The sequence below is a fragment of the Anoplopoma fimbria genome, chromosome 10, assembly GCF_027596085.1.
Source record: "Anoplopoma fimbria isolate UVic2021 breed Golden Eagle Sablefish chromosome 10, Afim_UVic_2022, whole genome shotgun sequence".
Classification (NCBI taxonomy): domain Eukaryota; kingdom Metazoa; phylum Chordata; class Actinopteri; order Perciformes; family Anoplopomatidae; genus Anoplopoma; species Anoplopoma fimbria.
The window spans coordinates 18,224,467-18,248,296 of record NC_072458.1 but is presented as its reverse complement, the minus strand read 5'-3'; the positions used below and the strand labels follow the sequence as shown (position 1 = coordinate 18,248,296).

The 23,830-nt window shown below is 40.1% G+C and overlaps 1 protein-coding gene across 1 annotated transcript in view; it reads right to left on the bottom strand.

The window, feature by feature from the left end:
- Window positions 1-23,830, bottom strand: part of septin7a (septin 7a) — a 39,218-nt gene continuing 15,388 nt past the window's right edge. Inside the window, exons 2-14 of the mRNA XM_054606599.1 lie at window positions 23,398-23,500; window positions 16,654-16,760; window positions 8,651-8,751; window positions 8,426-8,560; window positions 7,859-7,976; window positions 7,253-7,345; window positions 6,947-7,043; window positions 4,544-4,595; window positions 4,057-4,182; window positions 3,576-3,596; window positions 1,980-2,115; window positions 1,736-1,881; window positions 1-1,054 (exon numbers count right to left, since the gene is read on the bottom strand). Coding sequence (XP_054462574.1) covers window positions 1,018-1,054; window positions 1,736-1,881; window positions 1,980-2,115; window positions 3,576-3,596; window positions 4,057-4,182; window positions 4,544-4,595; window positions 6,947-7,043; window positions 7,253-7,345; window positions 7,859-7,976; window positions 8,426-8,560; window positions 8,651-8,751; window positions 16,654-16,760; window positions 23,398-23,500 — 1,272 coding nt within the window. The 3' untranslated portion in view covers window positions 1-1,017. The remainder of the gene's footprint in view (window positions 1,055-1,735; window positions 1,882-1,979; window positions 2,116-3,575; window positions 3,597-4,056; window positions 4,183-4,543; window positions 4,596-6,946; window positions 7,044-7,252; window positions 7,346-7,858; window positions 7,977-8,425; window positions 8,561-8,650; window positions 8,752-16,653; window positions 16,761-23,397; window positions 23,501-23,830) is intronic.

Genomic DNA, 23,830 nt, shown 5'->3' with positions numbered 1-23,830 from the left:
TCTGTTTTTTTTCCCCATCACAGTTTTATTATGTGACTTTTTACAATAAAAACAAGACATTACAAAATACAGATGCAGTACACAAACGGTGCTATATGTGGTGTAAAGAAAGCCAGCTTGGTTCAGTTGTTTAGTTGACCGCTGTTTGTTCTGAAGCATCTCAGCTCCAGCTTTCCCCATCCACGGACATCCAACGCAAGCTTTCCATAATCCCGCCCCTGGAGAGATTTCATTCTGTTCGTAAATTACTTTTAAAATAGAATCTGCACAAGAAGTTCAAATAAATTCACGTTAAAGCACTTCGAGAGCAGTTTCTAGACGTTGTTACACTCAGCATGAGTGAAGTCAGGAATATATGTTTGGTTTCCAAAAGCGAGGCTGGAAAACAACGGAAACAAAAATGAACAAAATGTCTATACCAGGCTCATACAAAATGGAAAAAAAACTAAAAAAGTAAGAACATGTTACACACAGTTGAAGTTAAACACTGCAGTTCATGGTTATACAATTTACAAAACAGGAGATGGAAGAGCATACCGCTTGGGAGGATACCTAAATATGTGAACTGAAGATACAAATATATATAAAAAACAGTGCCTGAGGTGAGCCTCAGCCTGACGCTGTCTGCCAAGGTGCAGGAAGTGAAAGGCCGACCTCTTTTGTTTTGGTTTTTGGCATTTAAAAAGATGCAGCACAGATCAGTGCAGCATCGAACATTCCCAAAGTAGAAGAAGAAAAGAGGAAAGAAAGACTGAACTTTGTCGTGTTTGTCGTTAAGGAAGAACACCAGTTGTTTTTAGATTGTGAGATTATAACAGTTCTTTAAAAGGAGGAACTCGAGGACGAGGAGAGAACGATTGTTGAAGCTCAGAGTCCAGACAACACTGCCCCCTGGCTTTCACATGGTTATTACACAGTAATATGGTCAAACAGCGGATGTAGTTGATTGACAGATGCTCTGACAATCAAGGCTGGTAGGTTGGCAAAAAAAAAAATCAGAAAGGTCCTCCAGAGTTATTAAAATATCTTCTTCTTTTTGTTCTTTTCCAAGGTCCTGTTAAAAAAAAAAAAAAAAAAAAAAAAAAAAGGACAAAAGATCAGTCAAACACACAACAGTCTAAAAATACAATGTTCATCTTTCATTTAAAAACACCTTTGGGGATGAGTCAGTCATTAATAAGCATCTATTGCTTCCCAAATCAGATTCTGACACAGTCAATTAATAACTGGGCGTTCAAGTCCCTGATACAGCATCTTTTAAATCCTCCAAAAGCCTCTTTTAGGAAAGAAAAGAGGCTTTTGGAGGAGGTACATTCTGGAGGAGGACTCTGATTTGACTCCTACTTGTTGAAGTGCTCTGTAGAGCGTTTTGCTGCATAGTCATACATTCATCCATGCAGTTTAAATGAATGAAACCTGTAAATAGACAGTGGACATCCTGCCCACCACACAACAATGTACAGAAACACTGCTTTACATGCTAACAGAAGTTTTAATTGTGTAAATGATTGTTTCTTTACAAACTAGATCAAAAATGTCAGTTCTTAAAATTTACATTTTGAGCCGTTTTCTGGTTCTTGATGCACAGCTGGTCGTTAAGGTAATAGTAAGCTGTGTTCTTACTGGAGTTAAACTTAAGAGACATCTTCAGTCTACGGTTTGGTTTAGCCAATATGACCTTTATATTCACTTCCTTTCAACCATTATTGATCTTCATGTGTGAAGGTGTGTTTACCTGGAGGCGTCTAGTTTCTGCTGCTCCAGGATCCTCTGCTGGGCCTCCCAGCTGCCCTTCTCCTCCTCGTAATGGCGACGTTTCTCCTCCAGTTCTCTGTGCTGGGCCTCCAGGTTCTTTTTCATTTGCTCATGACGCCTCTGGAGCTGCAGGGACACGGACGGACAGTCAAGAGGTTAACCAAGCATGAACAAAAAGGAAAACAAACTAATAAAACATACAAACAAAGAATGATTATTTTTACCTCAGCCTCAGAGTCTCGGAGCTTCTGCAGCTTCTCTTTGACCTTCATCTCAAACACTTGTTCCATTTCTTGCTCCATCTTCTTCATCTTGGACACGTGGTCCCGTCGCTCCTCCTCCATCTGGGCTAGAGGACTCCTGGAGACACAAGCCAGTCATCAAACAGACAGCACACAGTGACAGGTGGATGGACACACAGCTGTGGCATCCCAGCTGGACATTGTGACCCATCCTCCCCACTCATGAAGGCCTGTTCTGATTGCAGAGTGATGAACAGTAAAGAGGAAGAATCAGGGAAGGAGGAGAAGGCCGGCTTGCTTACCTCGTTTGTTTATGTAAAACTTATCTAATATGTCAATAGAGGCTAGTGAAAGTATCTTTTTCAATGACTAAACATGCATAAAAATACACACAGTCTTTTGCCCTTATTCCGAAAAAGACAATATTCCTAAACTGTTCACACGGCTAATTAAATGAAAATTCCACTAATATTCCCATTTACATACAGCCACATATAATCTGATTAATGTTAAATGCCCCCGTTAGGTTTTTCCTTTGGTAACACCCTTTAAATACCTTAAGTCTTAAGTATTTCATAATGTTTAAAAGTAGGCGTGTTTCTCCTTAAGACCAGAAATATGGGCTTTTATCTTTTGGGAATTAATCTCTACCACAACCTTATAAGAGGTCATGAGTGGCAAAATGTATACATATCCAAAGGATGCTCCTAAAGCCTGAATATTATCGGCATATCATAGTTTCTATGTTTGCATATAAATGTTAGCATTAAGTTCAAAGCCAATGTGCCTTTTTTCTAGAGGGTTAACTCCATTGATGGCCCTGATTGATTGTGGTGAACTTCCAAAATCTGGATAATAGTGAATATCCTCATTAGTGACTTGAAAAAGCTGTCTTGCTTAGTATTGAGTAGAGAAGTGAAAAATAAAGCCTGATTAAAAAAAATACATGAATTATTATGTTAGAAAGAACAGACAAATTATGCTTTATTATTTTTGCAGGGGAACCCAAGGATTTAGGATTACCTTGTTTAAGATTGTTTGATTGAGTGTTTTTCACTAACAAGGATGTTAACTTAATAAAAGATGTGTGTCCTTCATGTGATGAAATAAAAATATTGTTTCTTAAAATGTAAGAGAGTGATTCTAGGACGTTTTAAGAATATTTTCATTGGGATAATATTGTGTAATTGGAATAATTTTTGCCGAGATAATCATGACATGAAATTTTCTACGTCGTCCCATTCCTACCTTCGCTCATAATTACCTGAAGATTAATTTGCCATTGGTTGTTAAATCAGATATTAGTTGCACAGTAAATTCTTCAACATTGGTCAATTAGAAGTGAGTAAGGAAACGGCAAAGCAAGAAGACAAGCCAGATGACTGATGCTTCAGAGCATGACAACGATTGGATATATTAGATGTCATGTAGAAGTTTATAAGGTCTTACTGTTTCATTCAAATAGAGGGAAGCATTTCAAAGCGGAGCAGGAAATCAGGGGAAAATGTAAGATCGGTCAGAGAGAGAAATGCAAATGCATTCTTTGGAGAGTTTATGAAGAAGTCCGGTAACACTTACATGCCGTCAGTCGTCTCAGGTCTAAAAACAAACAGATGCACAGACACTTAGCATGCTGCAGTGAACCATGCATTAGCTTGTGAGTGTGTGCTGGTGGTTACTGACAGCTGCAGCCGGTGGATTAGGAGTCAGACGGTGCTTCAGTTAGTACAGTCAAACCAAACACAACTGATATACTGGTGGACAGTTAGTGGGGGGTGGGGGGTTAGTGCTGGCTTGTTCGGGCCAGGAATGGGTTTAAAGGTTTTGCCTGCTTCAGTGACAGCTTGCCAACTTTAATCCGTAGGTCAGTCGCTGCAGACTTTGACCTCAGAACTGTAGTTTCCTCCATGTTTACACTGTAAATGAGCTGCTCAGAGCGTCCCGATAGAACCAGCAGCCAAAATCAGCAACGTTATCCCATTAGTTCACACCATTAAATGTGCCTTTTCAGTGAAACCAAACACCACAGTTCTGGTGCATACTGTGCGGATGGACTTACTTGGTTAGCTGTCCCTTGTTCTTGTTGTTGTCCACTCCGTTGTAGGTGACCGCAGCGAGTTTCCTGCTACGGTAGTTTTCGTAGTGGACGTTGTTTGTCACATCCTTCAGGTCCTGCATGTGGGTCCTGGAAAACAACAAGAAAAGGGAAGTAAATAAGCAGAAGTACTCTAACTAGAAGAAGCAGATAACTCTCTTTTTTTATAGCAATGCTTTTGCTTAAATATGTTTAATAATTGTACTATGCTGAACTCCTTAATAACTGTATTGGAAATTGCACAACTTAAACTGTATCTCCATCAAACTTGCATAGTTGAAGGTAAGTTTTCTGAAAGTATAACTAAAGAAGAACACCCTAATTCTAGCAAGGTGCTGGCTCGTAGTTAGACTCATGATGTAGACTTTTTTCTTTTTTTTTTAACAACTAAGGGCATAAGGTCACTGATTCTTAGCATTGACTGTCCTGTGCTGAAGATGTTTTTGCTCACCTGATGAGCATGTTCCGGAGGATTGTAAAGTCACAGTGCTCTCCGTTCTCCACTGTAAGAAAAGACAGACAGAGTTGAGATTATTACACGGACAAAGGTCCAATGGGGTAACAAATACAGCAGTCTGATGAAAATACAAACCAACTATTTTTAGGTAAACCTTTAAATCAAAGTTACAGTTGCTCTTTACACAGGAACAGCGTACAATCACATATATTGATACTTGTTTGGAAGAGCCCCAAAATGACGATGAATTAACTTAAACATTACATTATCATGGCATATGAGAAAATCATTAAATATAAATACATAAAGGTTAGAAATCAATAAGTTGTTTTATTGCCAATTAAGCCTATTCAGACATTTCAAATCAAATATATCCGCATACAAGGGTTCGTATGATATCTTACAAAAAGTTACTCCTCATTTTTCGTCTGTTTTCCTACGAAAGTCCAACAACACATTTAATTTCCCCTCGATAAATTCAGACTTTTCAAAGTAATAATTGACATGGATTATATCGATAATAATAATAAAAAATAAAAGAAGATAATGTGGCAAGAGTGTCTCGAAAAACACTTAAAATATGGCAAAAAAGGCAGCATGCAAAATATCAAGCTAAAAAGGCATGGATATAAATAATTGACAAAATGAGAATATAAAGAAAACTAATTGGAACCATGCGTAATGTGGATACTGTGCCTCATGGTGGGGATAATAAATTCTAAAGTTATTTAAATTAAGCATGCAAAGAAATATTACACTTAATACTTTCCCCGAGCTCCAATTAGTTGGTAATAATAATTATATAAAGTCGTAATTTATAATTTAAATTACTAAAACAAAACTTATTTTATTCTCCCATTTTATATTTTTACAAGCCCATTCTAGTTAGTCTTCCTATTTTGGTCTCAACACACATTAAATAATGTATCTATTCCCTTATTTTTCCCATGCAACATTACTTCATATCTTCTTGTTTCCACGCTCTTCATGCTTAAGGTTTTTATTTATTTGACTATCAGGATTATTTATTGATGTGTCCCGTTATATCTTTTACTCACGGATATCCTTTTACTGCCTTTTGTTGGTTTACAAGGCTAATTTGTCTCAAGACTTGATCAGGCTTTTCAGGGCCTTGTAGTTGCACTAACACAGATGGCTGTAGTACCAGAAACCATCAGCAGGTGGCATCACACATGCAGCCGTTTGTGTCCCTCCTACAGTAAAACTAACCACAGTCCTCTGGGGTTTCTCTGGACTGCTGCGGTGGAGTGACTTGCATAGCTTCTCAGGGACCTTGCCCTCTTTCTCTCTCTCTCTCTCTCTCTCCCCCACCCTCTCAAAAACATTTTTGGTATTCCAAAACTCCCTCCCCGTGGACGGCATCACTGGCGGCAAACCAGTTTCATAGTAGCACTCCTACATGTCATCCACTAGGCTGTACTGTACTGAGACGACAACAATGTCCCCCTCGTCTGCCTCTGATCCACTACAGCTACAGTAGATACCCCTGTGACATTCACACTGCGGCTGTGTGTACTCATCACTTCAAACTGAAGATGTAGTCATGCTTCATAAGTCTCACCACAATGTGACAGCTACTTCCTGTGTCAGGTCAAGCAGGACTCTCATATCCTGTGCTAAAGAGGAAAAAGAACATCTAGACTCCCCACTGGTGGGAAAAAAACATTTTCTTTTCATATAATACACCGATGAAGATTGAGAGTGATAAAGTTTGTTTGAACACTTTTCCACAGAAAGGGGTCGCCCACAGAGGGGCTAAATAAATCCGCTATTTTGGTTCTTAATCGGAAGGAAGTCGTCAGAAAATTAAATTGCAGAGACAGTTTTCTTCTTTTGAGAATACAGGAAGGTATGCAGACAATTTTGTAAATTTTATCTTTAAAACGTAGATAAAATAAATGTAAAGTTTCTCCTCCTTTAACATCATGTTAAATATTATTAATAATTATTCAACCTATTTAATATGTAGCAATTTAAAAAATAATAATTTTAACCTCTTTTTATTGCAATTCTCTTGTCTTTTTTTTATTCATATGAAGCTTAAACAAATGCAAAAACATGCTAACAAAAATATTTGTTAGAACAAAATATATATATATTTTATATATATATGATTTGGTCCAGCGCTCCTGTGTGTGTGTGTGTGTGTGTGTGTGTGTGTGTGTGTGTGTGTGTGTGTGTGTGTGTGTATACTGGAATGAGATCAAAAAGGAGCGTATGGATTGTGTTACCACTTTGCAAACCACCTAAACATAATGGCTCCATAATGGAATGGAAATATTGGTGAGTTTCCATTTACGTGCGAGAGAGAAAGGAAGAAACTCCACTTAGTTGATCAATTTATAGGTTGGGATCAGTTGACCTTCGACCTCTCACCTTCAGCCACACCCCAGGGGTACTGCCTCCCGCGCACTCGCTTTCCATTGACCTCGATAATGGTGTTGCTGCCGACTACGGCCAAGGGTAAACGATCCTGCATGAGAGGAGGGAGGAGGCACAACTGTTGCATAGCTCACGCACAATGACTAAAAATACACTGCAGGCTGCACGCTTACACGCACAGACACAAAGTGTGTATGACATAAAAGAAAATACGCTGCATTTAAAACAGTTCAATGCAACTTTAAGACACACGCAGTTCTATTTAAAGATTCACGGAGGGGTTTCTTTAGAAGAACATACCTTGATTCTCCTGACTATCTTCATCTCCTCCTCGTCATCCGTCTCTGGGAACTCGTAGATTTTGATTTTGTGCTCCTGGATTTCTTTCATGATCTGCACACAGCGGAGAGGAAACAGAGAGAGGCCGTGTGAAATGGAAAAACAGTGATGGTTGAGCGAGCTGTATGTGGGACAAACAGGCCGAGAAACATCAATAGTCACACTGGAGGTTTGTCAATACGCACACGAGGAGGAACCTACCTGTTTTAAATAGCACACAAAACACATGAACACTACATAACATGTACACAGAAAGTGACAGTGTATGAATAAAGTGTGATGTACACTTGCACCGTTTCCTGAAACTACTGGTGAGTATTCACCAGTAGTGGTAAAGAGTGACTTGTACTTCCTGTATTCTGTTTATGGGGCTTGTGATGTATAATTATAGAATTTATTATTATTATAATATAATTATTATTTTATTAATTATAAAATACATAAACAGGACTTGTTGGGGGGTTAAAAACCCCAAATGTCTACATTGACAACAAACTTAATTTAGCCACAAACAATAACATTTCAAAAAGATATACATTCAGTCAGAAGTGACACACACACACACACCTGTTTCTTGAACTGTTGACACTCTTCTGGGGTCATTGTGTCGGCTTTGGCGATGAGGGGGATGATGTTCACCTTTTCATGTAACCTTTTCATGAATTCAATATCGAGGGGCTTCAGTCTGAGGAAGGAGCAAAAAGAAAAGAGACATTTTAATGGTTAGAGGGTCACTGAAGCTGCAGGGCTGGGTGAAGTACACATACAGGTCTGAAGGTCATGTTTCAGGGCCTGGCTGACGTCAAACTGCACATCTGGATTTACCAGACAGCATCGTAAATCTGAGCGTTGGACTCAACGGCTGTAACAAATGTTTGTTTTTTTAGATTCAAATTCTTATTGAAGTTTTCAAATGAAGCTTTAAATGTCTGTCTGTATTTTTTTTTTAATGGCATCACTCTTAAAAAATGTAAACAAAAGAAGTTGTGTTATTGTGCTTATATAAAAATGTAATTAATGGCGATGAGATCTGGAGCCAGATCTGTCCGGCAGAAAATTTAATATTATTTAGTGCGTTTAAAAATGTCATGACTCTACAGATCCCATGATCAGTGAGATCCCTGCAGCACCTACCCGTGTCCAGACGGAGCGATGAAGTACAGGCAGCACTGCACTCTGCTGTCGGGCATCTGCCGTCTGTTGACCCGGGACTCTGCGTTGAGGTAATCCTCGAACTTACTGTCGATGTAATCGATGACTGGCTGCCAGCTGAGGACAACACATCATTCACATCAATGTCAGGTACAGTGATACAGTTATGGTTACTTAAATTAGCCAATCACAGACGGCTGAGCTCACCAGTTACTGTTGTCGACTGCGTCACCGAAGCCGGGGGTGTCAACGATGGTGAGCAGGAGCTGCACTCCTCCTTCCTTTACCAGAACCTTAGACTGTTCAACCTGCAGAGACCAAGAATGTCGACACAAAACAGTCAAGAGTTTTGCATATAACTACAAAATTATTGTATAATTCTGGTGTGCAAACCAGATGGTCGATTACTTTTTATTTACCCGTTTACAATACTTAATTATTTCACAATAAAGTCAAATCCTATGAGTTCTTTAAACCCATTTATCTCCAACCTCGATTTCTTGGTGGCAAAAAAAGAAAGCAAAGAACAGTTTCACATGTTGGCAGCCTGATGGCAACATGAGTTTTTAAATCTAACCACTGCACACAGCATTCTGCAGCCTATGATACTTCATGCCAAATACTAGTTCATATGTTGCTCATCTTCACATTAATTCCTGTTTGCAGAGACGTTCATTTTCTACGAGCGACCAGAAACAACACGTTTGCACAGGCACGTCGTGTCTTCAATTATTATCGGACCGAAGGGACCTGAAGGTCAACAACTATAAAGTTTCTTGTTAGTAACATTAGCTCTGGGAGCCAACGTGATTTCCATCTGGGCATTAACTGGACTTTAACTCTTCCAAGTTACTCAAGCCATGAGTCATTTGATTTACAGGGACAGCATTAATACAATTACTGAATTCAGAAGGATGACGCTGATCCTGGAACAGTGGTAAACACGGCCCAGTCAGCAGACTTTTGGTTAAAAATGCCACTACCTTAGCAACTGGTGAACCACCAACAGGAACTGGTTAACTGGTGTGGCAGAACACACCATTTGGAGCATTTCTTGTTCAGCATTTGAAATAATTCATGTCTTCATAATTGTGTAAAACCAACCAACATACACATAATGGTTGATTCAGCTGTAAAAAATGATTTACTTAGTAAAGTCACACCAGTCAGTATCTCCTACATTTCTTTGCCATGGCTCTCACTAGTGACACGATTAAGAAGCGAAAATGTATGTGCTGAAATAAGGTTCAAAACATTTTAATTTGTGAAATAATGTTGAGGAATAATTGCAAAGACACCTTATGTTTTCCTGTGAAATTAACTTTGTGAGTTATAAAGATATAAAGAGTGTTGGACACTAAAGATGCAGTGTGGGGCGTCTTTTCAGGAAAATAATGTTTAGTTGGAAGTAAAAACTGCTCAAGCTCAACTGCTCAAGCTCTTGAAGATCAATGATCTTATATGAGAAATCATTAATGACAGTTTAATTTCTTGAAATGACTCTAAACACCCAATTTAAAGTACCTAAAATATCAAATATCGTTTCACAGGAAACATGACCATCGACCTCAGCTGGCTTGTTCTTTACTTATTTGATGTACTAAAACAAATGCACAGAGAAGAGACCCGAGAACAAAAACAGCCCTGCAAAACTATTAGCCACAGTGAACCTCAACTATTTTGCAACCACTAAGCACGCGATCCGTGCAGAGCATTGGACAGAGGGAAGCAGGGAAAGAAAAGACGAGATCTGCGGTTGATGATCTCGGTGAACAAAGCTGCCTCTGAACACATCAGGAGGGCCAGAAGGGCTTTGATCAGCGTGGGGTCAAGGCAGAGCTCGTGATCAGCAGATGAACTTTGATCTAAATTAGCAGATCCCAAACCAGATCACGTCTCATATCATAGACGCCGAGCTTTTTCACAGACTGCGAGTGGCCGATGAGAAAAACGCTCAGTGTGGCTGAGGTCAAGCAGAGACCACGCAGCAGTCAGCAAACAAACATTGACATTACGACGCTCCCTAAAATACATATGGCGCTATGTATAACCTTTGATTTCAGCTCAATCTGAACGTAGCTTCTCTTGAGCTAACGACTTGAGACACAAATGATGAGTGCTGCTGTAGTGGAGTTGTAGAATACTTGCCACATTTGGGTTTAACGGAGCTGCTACCTTACACTTAAGTAGCACCGCAGAATACCAGCGGTACGCTCAACCACTGGGGCTGGGCTGCACCATCACAACACCACATGGTGGTTACAGTGAAGCCAGGTTCTCACAACAAACCTCCTCAAACAGAGGAAAGTCAAAGAGCAAGTTGTACAAAAAGGAAACGGCTCTGATTCTTCTTTCTCCACCTCCATCCTTTCTAAACCTGGTTGGCTGCAGATTTGCGGTCCTTTTAGCGTTTGGTCCAAATGTTTTCCTTCACAATCCATCACGCAGACTATTACAGCATCCGAGCCCAGCTTTTATAGCGGACCCTTACCCCCTTGACCCCCCCATCCACAGTTTACCGGCAGCATCCGTCACGTACTGGAATCTGTCACAGTCTGGCTGTCTTTAACCTGACCTCTGACCTCTTGAGCTGCTACTGGGAGGCTTTGGCGACCCAGACAGACATTACTCAACAGACAATTAAACTTTTAAAAGACCTTCTGAATGCCATTCAACGATAAATATACATTATTTTAGTTACAAGCTAGGTTGAAAATGAAAGCTACTGCAAGAATCTAGATTGTTCTGGGTCTACATGGCTCATTAAGAAAAGAAGATTCTGTCAAGGAGATTTTTGCAATACCTTAATAACCACTTAGTTGTGAAAGAATGTCGTCACACTTGCATAATAGGTAGGTGAAACACTACTGTGTCTGAGATGATGATATGCAACAAGCTCCAAGTCAAAAGTGAAGGGCTGCTGAGTGGACAACATTGAAAAAAGCCTGCAGTGTCTCTTTTCTACAACATAACAGGATGAGTCATGGCGATTAACCCGACAGGCTGCCCACAGACACTGAGCTCATGGGGTAAAAGCAACAACCACACTAGGATACGTCATATCACACGAGGACCGTAAGGGTATGGGAAGACATACATCAGTACTGTGACTGCATCACAGGACTGCAGGCATATTTACATCTAAATTACTGTGACAGCGCAGTGGGAAAAACACACTACACATGACGGGATCTGGGTGCACTTATAGTCTAGACTCTCAGTCCTGTGACTATTTGCACCGTTTCTTATTCACTTGAACCCCAAGTTCAAGAATATATCGATTGAAAAAATGTGACATTTAACTACAAAGAGCATAAAAATCCCTAGGACTAAATATAAAAATACATTGGTTAATATCAAAATCTTCCTAAATACTGCATAAGTGGGTTTTAAGGGGAAATGTATTCTCAAGAAAGGTTGGTGAATAAATCCCAGTGTCATTACTACGGTAACGGTGAGGCTGAAACTACAATTCGTGGGAAAATCTATTAATCTTCATGAAGTAATACACAATGTTTGCTGAAAGTAAGAGAGTCCTTTATGTAAAACATTTACTTCATCAGATTATCTTGTTATTTTAATCTCTAAAATTCCCCCTGAGGAATTCTCTGTAATAAAAAAAAACAAAAAAACAGGGCATGTCTGTGCATTGGCGGGACAAGACTGAGCTCAGTGCCTAATGCAGTTTGTTGGCTAATCACCAAGTCCCTGCCCTTGTTTGCTCTCCAGCCTCATTGAGCCTTATTAACCAGGAACAACAGATTAATCCGCCCGGGTCCATCACCTCCAACAGTTAACACTCACTCTATCCATCCGCCTGGTCATGATGCTCTTTTTTTTCCGTTTAATAATGAATTTGACTCCATTACATACACACATCATTCCTTCTGGGTTTAATAGCATTCTTTGGCATGACTTTGGAAAAAAGAGAGTGGCCACAGTTATTTGAAATGTAATTAGTTTGTGGTTCCCAGAGAGAGAGAGAGGAAGAAGAGCGTGCTATTCTCCATATTTATCGTCTTGGTTCTTGCGAGTATAAACAACAGGCAATACAGATTTAACTTTGAGCATACATGTTAAACTGACTTCCTTTGGCACTGGAAACCTTGACGAAATCCTAAAGCATTCAGCCAACCGAAGCACACACCGACTTAATCTCATTTAAACTTTTAAGAAGAACCGAGGAGGAGTAATGGGCAGGTAAACAAATTGGAAGCAGCAGTGAGGCGAGAGCAGACAGAGCCCCTTAGTGTGTTGCCAGGGATTAGCAGGTTTAGAGCAAAGCAGTAGATCAAAGGGAACAGGTGAAGGGGAGATCCTCATCACACAGCTGATCTACTGTACACCAACCCACACTGAAGACTTGTAAATCCCTACTACAGGCAGAGGACCGGAGAGAGAAGCCTGCTGGAGCCCCTTCACACCAACAGTATCAACTTTCACTCTTCAAAAGGAAGCTCAAGGAAAGCTATGCGGCTCTGAGCTCTGTTTGAGGGAACTGCCAAACCCCTTATCCTTATGCAGAGTCAGAGAAGCAAAGGGCCACAAAGATTGAGGATTTTGGGGCATAAACCACATGCCTCACACATTCAGTATCGGTCCTGGTGGCGACTGCATTGTTGGCACGCCTGCCAGCTTCAATGTCTGTTGCTCGGTTTAACATTAATTCATCCTGAAGTGAGCTCATGAAATCGTTAACATTTGCTATTTTCTGGTAGGGAAAAAAGTCCTCCCAGGCAGTGATGTGTTTTACATTGTCAATTTTTTTTTGGGGGGGGCAGGACTGGAACACTAAATGTACAGATATCAAAAATACCTTTAGAATTAGGGATGTCACAAGAACTGATACTTCGGGTACCAAGTCAATAGCAAAATTTTAAAAAATATGAAGGTACAGGTTTTTTTACAGGACCGCAGGCGGGGGATCGGGGTTAGAGGTTAACAGATTTGCGTCGTCCCTGGACGAGAGGAAAATTTCTACATTGTGACCCAAAAAAAAGAATAAATCTGTGATGAAATGGGCAGGAGAAGAGCTAATAACGTTAGCTGTTAGCAGACGGTTGGCGGCACGGCCCTGCCTGGCAAAAATCAGTGGTTCCCAAAGTGGGGTCCGGGGACTCCCAGGGGCCCTAGAGGGGGTTCCAGGGGGCACAATGAAAAACAAAAATTGCTTCAATCAGGTTTGATTAGTTAATGGACTGCACTTATACATCGGTTTTCTACCTTAACAGAGAAAGAACTTTGCCTCTCATTCAGCCATTCACACACACTCTGCTAGACACCTAATGTCAGGACAAGGACACTTCAAAATGTGAACAGGAGGAGGAGCCGCCTGGGATCGAACCTCCAACCCTGTGATTAGTGGGCTCTACAGTGGATTGGCAACATAAGCAAACAACCTCCCAACTGTTATTATATATTGCTAAATCCTGATTGATGAACAGGAAATCAACAACTGTTACAGAAAATCTCTCATTACAAATAGCCAAGACAGCTGAGACTTTGGCAGACAAATCCATGTTCTTCTCTATCAGGAAGAAGCTGATTGAGAAACTTGGATTTCTGGGCTTTTAATGACTTTTTTTTATGTGCGCAATTAATCAAATTACCACATTTAACATGAATCGAAAGAAGCTGTTTTCACAGAAAAAGCTAAGATAAACCCACTGTACACAACCTGCCCAACACCAAACAGCACACAAAGTGACTAGTTGGTTAAAATGGTGGAGCATTTAGCAGCCAAGAGATATTTTTTTTCCCCCCCAGGGCTTGGAGAAGAACAAAAACGGAGCTAAAAGAGAGTGAATATTGCACTTACATTCAACTATAAGGGGTTGGTGAATCAAAGCGTTTCAGCTTGTGGTGACTCTTGTATGGGTCATTTGTATCAAGAGACAAATGTTAAGCTTCATCCAAAATGAATCTTTTAAAACACTATACCAATACTTTAGCCAGAGTATCACAAAATGGTGACACATCTTTCAGAGGAGCTCTATAACACACACATGGATCCAACTAGGCCCTTGTGATGTAATAATCAATCACTGGTGAGTCATGCTGCAGGCATGACTTTTGTCTATCGCAGACGTTGCATTTGCATTTATCATCTTCCAGTATGAACATACATCTATATAATAAAAATTCTTTAGGATTATGGTTTTAAATCCACCAATATATGAACAACTAGGAGATGCCGACTCTTCAGGAAAAAGAGACAACCCCCTTTTCTTTTAGCAATATGTTGAAATTGAAATGTATGTCAATAATATATCTTCCATCAATAATAGCAGTGACAAGACAAGAAACTATACAACAAATATTAAAGCAATTACTCAAATGCCACAGTTGAAAACGACACAACATAGTTGTACAATATAAAGATTTCTGCAGTCTGAAACAGATGCAGGCTGAAGCTACAGCTAATTATTCTTACCCTTTTTACAAAACACATTGCCTTTGACATGAAGAGCTCACATCAGTGTTTACACTCAAACCTTGTGGAGCAGAGAGAAGTAAATATATTGTGTTTACAGAGTTTGTGTCCAATCAAGTCTAGCCACTGGCCATCTACGCTAAACTCTATGCTGTCTATGTCTTTCCATTAAGCTGTTTACACATGACACACGCACTGCATTCCCTCACTCCGAATGTATACACATAGTATATACCAGCTGTCCCGATCACAGTATACTGTTTCAGGTCAATCAAAGTGCAAAAACTAAACATCCTCTAATACTTCCACTTGCATTTCACAGCACTTATCATTCCCATGATGCAGCCTGACTGAAGCACAACCTCATTCATTCAAATGTAGCAGAGAGAAGCACACACGCATTCAGAAACCATCAATCAATAAGGTAGCTTTCTTTTTCATAATCGCTTTACATTCATCTGTTTTTACTCCACAAAGTCCACGTGCTTCATCCAAACTCCGGTGCACAAAAAGAGCTTCTGTGGGGGCTCACAAGCAAAGCTTTGCCTTCTTTCTCTAAAAACACACACAGCCAGAACCAGTCTGGTCTGGTCTGGCCACAGTTCTGGTCCTATAACTGTACTATGTCATTTTCATATCGATAGAAATCCAGTTTTTAAATCATACAATTTGTTTTCATATCAGTAACACTGATTTTCAGCTTTCATTTGCACTAATCAATAATGCACCTTGGTTCAATAGGGTTCAAAAAAAAGAAAAAAAAAACAACGAAAATCATGAAATTCAAACAAAATATGTAATAGAGCCAAGAAATTAAATTCAGCTAATTATGATGGAATGCCATTTTTCACATATGCACAAAACTATTTGAGTATTTTTATTTATTTTTCTCCAGCTGTTTCATTTCAGAATGTGCTTTTTTTTTCAAAAGCACAGACTTTTTGACATTGCCTTGTTGCTGATACGAAGAATCAAAACATTGAAGAATATTAAGATGATTTTTTTTAAAAGTTTATTAGACTATTTAATCATTTCATGTTAAAGGACTGTTTTGTCTCCATTTATTTATTTATAAGATGATTGATTTCATAATGTCACATTTATATATTTATCTAATGTTGACTACTTCTTAGCATTTTGGCCATCCCTTTCTTTGTAAACATGGGCTTTTTGTGTTAGTGTTAACATCTTAATAATTCTGGGTTGTACATTTTTACCACGCGAGGTTATTTTCTTTTTGCTGTCAAAGGATTAGCTCGAGGAATTCCAGTGAGATGAAATCATCTTAAGTTTCACCAAATATTTTGAGTAATGTAATACATTTTCAAATAGGTAAACATTTAAAAAACAACTGAATATAGGGAAGTTTCACATTTCCCAATTTGAAATTACAACACATTTTAGCCTTTGGCAAACATAGTCTCTCCTTGTTGAAGCAGATAAACCGGTTTCACTGTCTAACACAAACACATGGGTGGCAACAGCTAAAGCATCAACTCATTCAGAAACTATTTAGTTGACGGCTGCAACGCAGAGAGACACTGAAAGAGTAAAAGGTGGTGTCAGGGTGAAGGTGGACTATCATGTTTCAATTAATGGACAAACCTTTGGCCCTTTGTGGGATTGAATTTCCATTAGTGGCTGAGTCATGTCAACAGAAAGGGTGAATCCTCAATGAACAAAGAAGAGTACCAATTTGTCAACTGAATTCACTGCAGTGTTAAAACCTAGAGATGAAAGGTGTGGACTGTTCCTGGGAAAAGAAAAAAAGGATTACCTGTACAGTTTTTTTAATTCTATGCGATGGACCCGGGTATTCAGGGGAGTACAGGTCTGTCAGAAAGAGTGAGTTGATCAGCGTCGACTTCCCCAGCCCAGATTCCCCTGAAAGACAAAGAGAGCCAGAGTGAGTGGGGGTGGGAGGGAACTCCAGAGATGCGTTTCACACCAGACTTGTTTTCTTATCCCCGATTTTGTCATGCAAGGCTGAGGCACAACATGACACAATCTCCAGATGTTTATCAGCTCCATTTCCTATGCAGTCATTCACCGTTAAACATTCTTTACATGTTTCAGATTCAAAACTTTTTTTTCAGCACAGGAAATGGCTCCTTTTTTCTTTTCTTTTTTTGAACAGGCAAGCGTTAACACAAGACGAAGGAAGAGACAGACAGGGTGGAAGTTCTGTCCTCCCAAATTCTTTTCCTGTCTGCATTTCAGGAATCTAATCAGAGAATCATGGGAAGGGAGGAGAGGGGAAGGAGGATTTCAAACCCCCACAGTCATCATGAATGTTCACTCTAACAAAAGGAGTAAAAACAGAAAACAAAAGCCCAGATACCATTGTACTCAAAGAGATCCTAGATACAAGAAGCAAAACAGACAACTGACAACTTCTTCCAACTCTATTAGTCTATAAAAAATGACTTTTAAATGTTTAATGGTGGCTACAAATCTTCTCATACAGGTCCGATCTTTAATGCTAATATAGGCTTTGATCATTTGAGTTACAGCTTAAAGTATCTTTAACATAGGTGACAGATCATTTACTTTCTTGAAGGAAATGTTGATTTTTTTTCCCACCTTATTTTCCATTTACTCATTCATATAAGCTACAAAAACATTTTACCCAAAAGCTCTATTACAAAGATTTATAAGACAAGGATTCTGAACCCTAAACAGAGCTTTACAGCAGCTTAAACTGTTCCTTCAACAACAAAACACAACATCTAGAGCCTCAGTTGGGTAGTGCTGGGTATCAACTCTCAATACTTTGTTATCATCATACGAACTGTGAATAGACCATGAAATGTCTGCCCAAATGTATAATGCTGTTTGCTTATTCTATGTTTATATCTCACAAAGTAAGATATCAAAAATGATTCCTTTAGTATTTGTATCAAACGTGTATTGTATCGCATCAGTATTTAATTTTTAGAATATAATCAGCCCTGCACTCTGGATGTATAGTTAAGTAAAATATACGTTTGGCTTTGGAAGTGATGCTAGCGATAGGTAGCTACTATAGGTAGGACGATAGTTAGCCAGGCATGCCAACTTTGGTAGCTGAGTTTAGAGCAAATAATCGGTCCAAAAATCTTGTGTTTTTGGTAGAGCCAAGACTTGAATAATTAATCAACAGAAGAAATAAATCTGGACGTATTGCGATGTCCTTTTTTAAGTAAATATGTCATTTGCTGGCTCCAGCATCTCAAATGTGATTACTTGCTGCCTTTTCCTGTTTCATATCACTTTAAATACAATATTATTGGGGTTGAAAACTTAGTCATACTAAACAAGCAATTTGACGAAGTCAACTTAAGACTCTGAAAAGTGAAAAAGTTTTTTGGAGCTGTAATAATCACAAAAAACTGTCTGCAAGAACCTAGTGGAGCGGACTGTTGTAATCCAATACCATCGGCAGTGTGGCTGTTAAGATTGGGGTGAGAGGAGGGTAACAAGGAGCTGCTGAACAAAAGCTTCAGTGTGTGAGAGGAGGCAGTCATACGGCGGCCCTGGCAACGCAGCCAAAAGAGCTGCTCCTGACCTTTAAAAGTGGTCGGGGCCAACGCGGGCCACTGCTGCCAACAACTCACCCACTCCACGCTTCATGAATAGGGGAGGACGGCGAGATGAAGAGAGTGCCACACAAAAGGATCCTTCACTAGACACGCTCTCAGGGTAATAAATATTTTCCTAAGAGGGCAGAGTCTCATTTATCTTGCAATCTCACCAGAAATGTTTCAGCAATGATAGATGGTCAGTGATGAAACATGCAGGATCGCTGTAAACATGTATTTGAGGCTAAAAAGGGAAAGGAGAACTCTTATGAGTTGAAGGCTGATGGGTACCAGGGGGGAGGTTGAGGTTCTTGTGAAAACTGTGGGAGAAATACATGCGATAAAAATGTCAGCTTGAATTAGAGAAGCAAGGAGCTGACAAGAACAGCAGGACAAAAAGGAGACACAGCGAGATCCAGGTTCAAGTCTCGGCCCCAGTGTGTGGAGAGGGAGGATGAGGAGCTCCGGTTACAAGAGAACCAGACTCATCAAACCCAGAGTTATGGTGGTGGTGGTGGTGGGTTTAGTGGAGATGCTGATCATGGTTGGTCAGAGCTGTGGCTTCTTGTTTTGATGGGATGGGGGTCATGATTCTGTCTCAAAAACCGAACCATTAAACAGAAATGTGATCGGATGATGATTGGCTTTGACTGGCGGAAAAATATTCGCCACCCCTGCTGCTCTGTGAGTCAGACTAAACCAATATTTGAAATTTGACCCTTTGCCCACAATTTAACGCTGGTTTATAATAACCGGCCTGAGGGAGAGAACTGAAAAATGTCATTAAAAAAGCAAAAAGCCAGATGTTCCATTGGAGAAAACAGAGTGAACTAAGTTCCTTGAGCCTTACATTTCGGGCATATCTTGTCCATTTCAGCAGTTTTTTTTCAAACTGTGGCTATTTGTTAATTTTGGTTTGTCAAATTTTAAAGTAGGGCAAGGAAATTTAAATAATACAGCATTAAATGATAAATACCTTAGTCTTGGCCTGATTTATGGGAGCAAATCTCATTTTATTTTGGAGATAAACATTGTAGCGTTCAAACATAATTTACTCATATTCAAAAAACAACAACATATGTGCTGTGATACAAATTGTAGGTTTACTGCCGTTTAGTTTGTACTTTGTGGCTTGCAGAATTATAGGATGTCACAGTGGCTTAGGGGAGAATATGCAAACCATCAGGTTAAATATCCCCAGAACTAAAAAATGATCTTGCAGAAAGATAAAGAGTTATGCTGCATAATAAGTGTGATTGTCCAGTGCGTTGTTCAAGAAAAAAAAAATGGTTAAATCAATTATTTCCCCCAGCTTGGACCGATCATTTAAACATTTGGGTGAAAGGAGGGTCTTCGGTTTCCCCTCCACTTTAGTTATTTCTGGCGTTTAACGTGATCTTCAACAGCGATGTGAAAACATAAGATTTCCAAAATGGAAATAATTGAAAAATGTGCCTTCAAAATCATAATTCAGCAATGAAACCTCAACCAGCTGTGGAGCGCCTCACTTGCTTTGCTAAATGCACCGTCAGCAAAATAGCGATCACACTGCTGGACAGCAGGAGAGGAAACGGTGCCAGACATTCAGGAGTAGGTCAGCTGACAGGGCGTGTATCGCTCTGCGCTCCTTTTCCATCAGTGTTTCCATTACAGTTGGGTTTTCCAGTGCAGTCACTTTGAGACAAGATGTCCATTGAAAAAAAAACTGTATAGCCTGCAAATCTATTATCCCGTGTTGTTCAGTGTACAATGACAAAATGCACTTCCGATTTCCATGTCTCGATTGTCAAAGTTTTTTTGTTTAATGGGTTTTGGTATGATGCTTTAAATAAGGTCTGCAGTTAACACATGCTATAGAGATTTTAACAGAGATATTTTGTTCTACAATATCAAAAATGTATCAGAATACAAGATGTCATCACGCCAACTAGATTATCTTGCTGATCAGAAGGTGTAAGTATCACAAACGTTTGTTTGCCACAGAGGGTTATATTGGGTTATACCAAAAGAAAAATCCCATTGGTTGATTTGTCGGGTGAAACAGTGAGATGCCAACTTCTGAGTTTGCCTACAAAAATACGTCATTCCTGCAGCACTCTATTAGGTTTTTGGACTTTTTTTAAAATTAAAATATGAATTTATGTTAGTTTTCTACAAATAACATAAGGACACAGCAAATTCATTCATGTAGTGTCGACCAATGGGCTGAATGGATGAGGGTTTCCTGCTACTACATGGTTTCATTCAAATCCGTCATACCATCATATTAGACAGGAATAAATAAAGAAGCCTCTCGCTGTCGTTACAGCCAGGCTTCCCGCCTGCAGAACCAGAGGAAGACCACTCTCACTGAGCCAGCCCGCCAAGCCGAGGCCCTCGCTCAGCAGCCAACACACTTCCTTTAAAGGAAATTTCCAGCAGCTGTGTAAACCATGGGGGTTTATTCAAAAGGCACTTAGCACTGCATACAAGAGGCTGGTGCAGGGAAAGCAGGAAACATTTTGCGCTTGTGAGAGGCCGCCCACGTTAGGTTAATTCATTTGATAGGGCTTCCAAGACACTGGGCTAATAATAAAGCAGGTAAAATGACCCAAAGTGCTCTGTTGGTCGGTGAAAGGGAAATTCTGAACGCTCAACATCATCCCCTTGAAAGCCTTCATCGTCTCTCCACCACTGTGTTTATGAACGGGACTTTCCCCATCAAAAGGGGCAGGAGAACAGTAAAAGTTTAACAAGTCTAGAGCGTTACAAAAGTGCTGCACATATATCTGCTGGCAAAGCCGTCAATTTCCTCCTGCTTGTGTCAGATTCTGTCTCTTCTTCCTAAAAGCCCCTGTTCTTGTTCATGCGAGGGGCAGTCTTTCCAAAAAAGGGGATAAAACAGAGCTCATTTCACTCTCTGTCAACCAAGACCAAACACAGCGAGCTCCGGCGGCAGTGGCTAACATCAAGGTCAGATCCTGCAAACGGGCAAATCACTGCCAAATATTGACTTTGACCAACAAATGGCTCTGGCCCACTTTCACCAGTCACGTGTAACATTAGCTACCATACCACTACATACACATTCCAAAACACATAGACTGGGTCATTAACAGGGTTCCCACCATGGCTCGGACATTTGTTTCCCCACTGCATTTCCCAAAAAGATAATGTGAATTCTGCTACTCTGCAACTTATTTATGCGACCTTATCTCATTTACCTTGATATGTTTAAATAATACGTCTGATTAACTCTACTCAAGGCGCTCTTAAAGAGCCATCGTCTTCAAATTTTCTATTTTTAACAATGGAGAACATTAAAAAATGTACATGCGTTTATGACATCAGAAAATACAAACGATGCTAGGGTTAAATGCCAGGATGCTGAATAATTTCTTTTGCAAAGAGGACTTTAAACAGCAATTACTTTATACATTAAGCATGTACACATTTACAGATTCCCTTTGTCAGACCTTTTACCCTGTAGTTTGTGATGTGATGGGTTGGCACTAAGTGTGTACTAGTTGTGTAAGTGGTAATAATAATAATAATAATTAAGCCTTTATTTGTCCCACAATGGGGAAATTCAGTTCTCTGCATTTGACCCATCCCGGAGGAGCAGTGGGCTGCAATGAAGCGCCCGGGGAGCAATTTTGGGGTTAGGTGTCTCGCTCAAGGACACCTCGGCATGTTGCCTGTAGAGGGGTTCGAACCACCGACCTTGTGGTTGCGGGTCAAGCGCTCTACCTCATGTGCCACAGCCGCCCAAACGCGTGGTAAACGCACATATTAAAAAACAGCCCCCAAAAAAAGGATTCATTCCTAGTGTGTTCATACTTTCCAGAGGGTGTGGGCAGCATGGTTTCTTACCCATTAATGTTAAATGTCCTTTTAATGCTGTAATGTGTAATAAGCACTAAAATAAAGTGAAAACAAGAAACCTCTTTGTAACATATATTTATATTCTCTTATTACACGACTGTCTCTCTCTGAAATATAGGTGTAGAAACTCCATCATATCTCATAAACTCCATAACCGGTGGGTTCCCCCCCGTCAGTAAATGTGTTTTGTAACACCTCAACCCCCCCAAATAATAATAAGTAGAAACACACACTATCTGACGCCTCATCTACTCCAGCATGACAAGCACTTGACTTTGCCAATTACATTGCTATTCTAATTATACGCTGCACACAAAATTGCCACATAACAGCCCCTTTCCTGAGAATGCACAGCGGGGGGGAACTCCATGACTACAACAACGGAGCCAGGAAGGAGAAGGAGGGTGATCTGGTTGCCATAGAGACGGGCTCTTTGGCCCAGGGGAGGCAGGTAGGCGCTGAAAGCAATGAACCCGGGGGAGCAGGATGTGACATCACGCAAGGCATTCAGAGCGAACTTCCTGCTCAGGTACCTCTGGGTAATGCGTAGCAGAGAGAGGAAGGGTGTTATGGGTGTGTCATCCCTCGAATCAGCTGTTCGGGCTTTGACTTTGGCCGCATGAATGGAATGACAGGAAGCCTCCTCCCTCCACACAATCCAAAAGACACACGCCCCACACACACACACACACGCATACATGAAGCAGCAGTATTGGGCTGCCTGTACTGCTGAATGGCGAGCATTTGTTTTAAATATGTTTCCCTGGACTCGTGTTTAACATGCAACTTATCCTCCTCAACCATCGCTAACGCGTTCGGGCAGCCAGCTGCTATCGCTTTCAGCTCTGACGTTTCTGTGAAACTCAATACTGCTCAACACATGAATATGTACAGTAGGGAAATACAAGTTCCAACACAGACACAGATTTACTGTATGTAGACGTATCAACATCGTTTAAGACCTTCACACTTGATTGAGCAAACAGAATGAGAAACCATAACCCTCCCAAGTGTTTGTTCATCATACAATTAATACACGATTGTGTCAAAGACCGAGGAGAAAAGAAAAGAAAACGTGCTACAAGAGAATGACTTACCCACAACCATGAGTGTGAACTCGAAACCTCTCTTCACAGATTTTCTGTAGACTTGGTTGGGTAGATTTGCAAAGCCCACGTAGCCCTCCAGGTTCTTCGGTAGCTGTGGACCAAAAAAATAAATAAACATAGTTGATCATTTACTCCAATGGTCACAAGATTATACTGGAAAATGAGCACAGATTGTGGTAGATTGTACCATTTGCTAGCTCAGATTTTTCTACCACACTTGCAAAACCACCTACTACTACTGTGATGCCACAAAAACAACATGAATACACCGCGCTTGCATAACCAGCGGATATCTTTTCAAGCAAGTAAAGACAGAACTAATCTAACTTTGAGTGGATGCACAAAAAAAACTAGTATTTATCTAATGGGGGTGTAACACATCTTTAAGCATGACATAAGGGATGGAGTTTGCCCAGTTTGG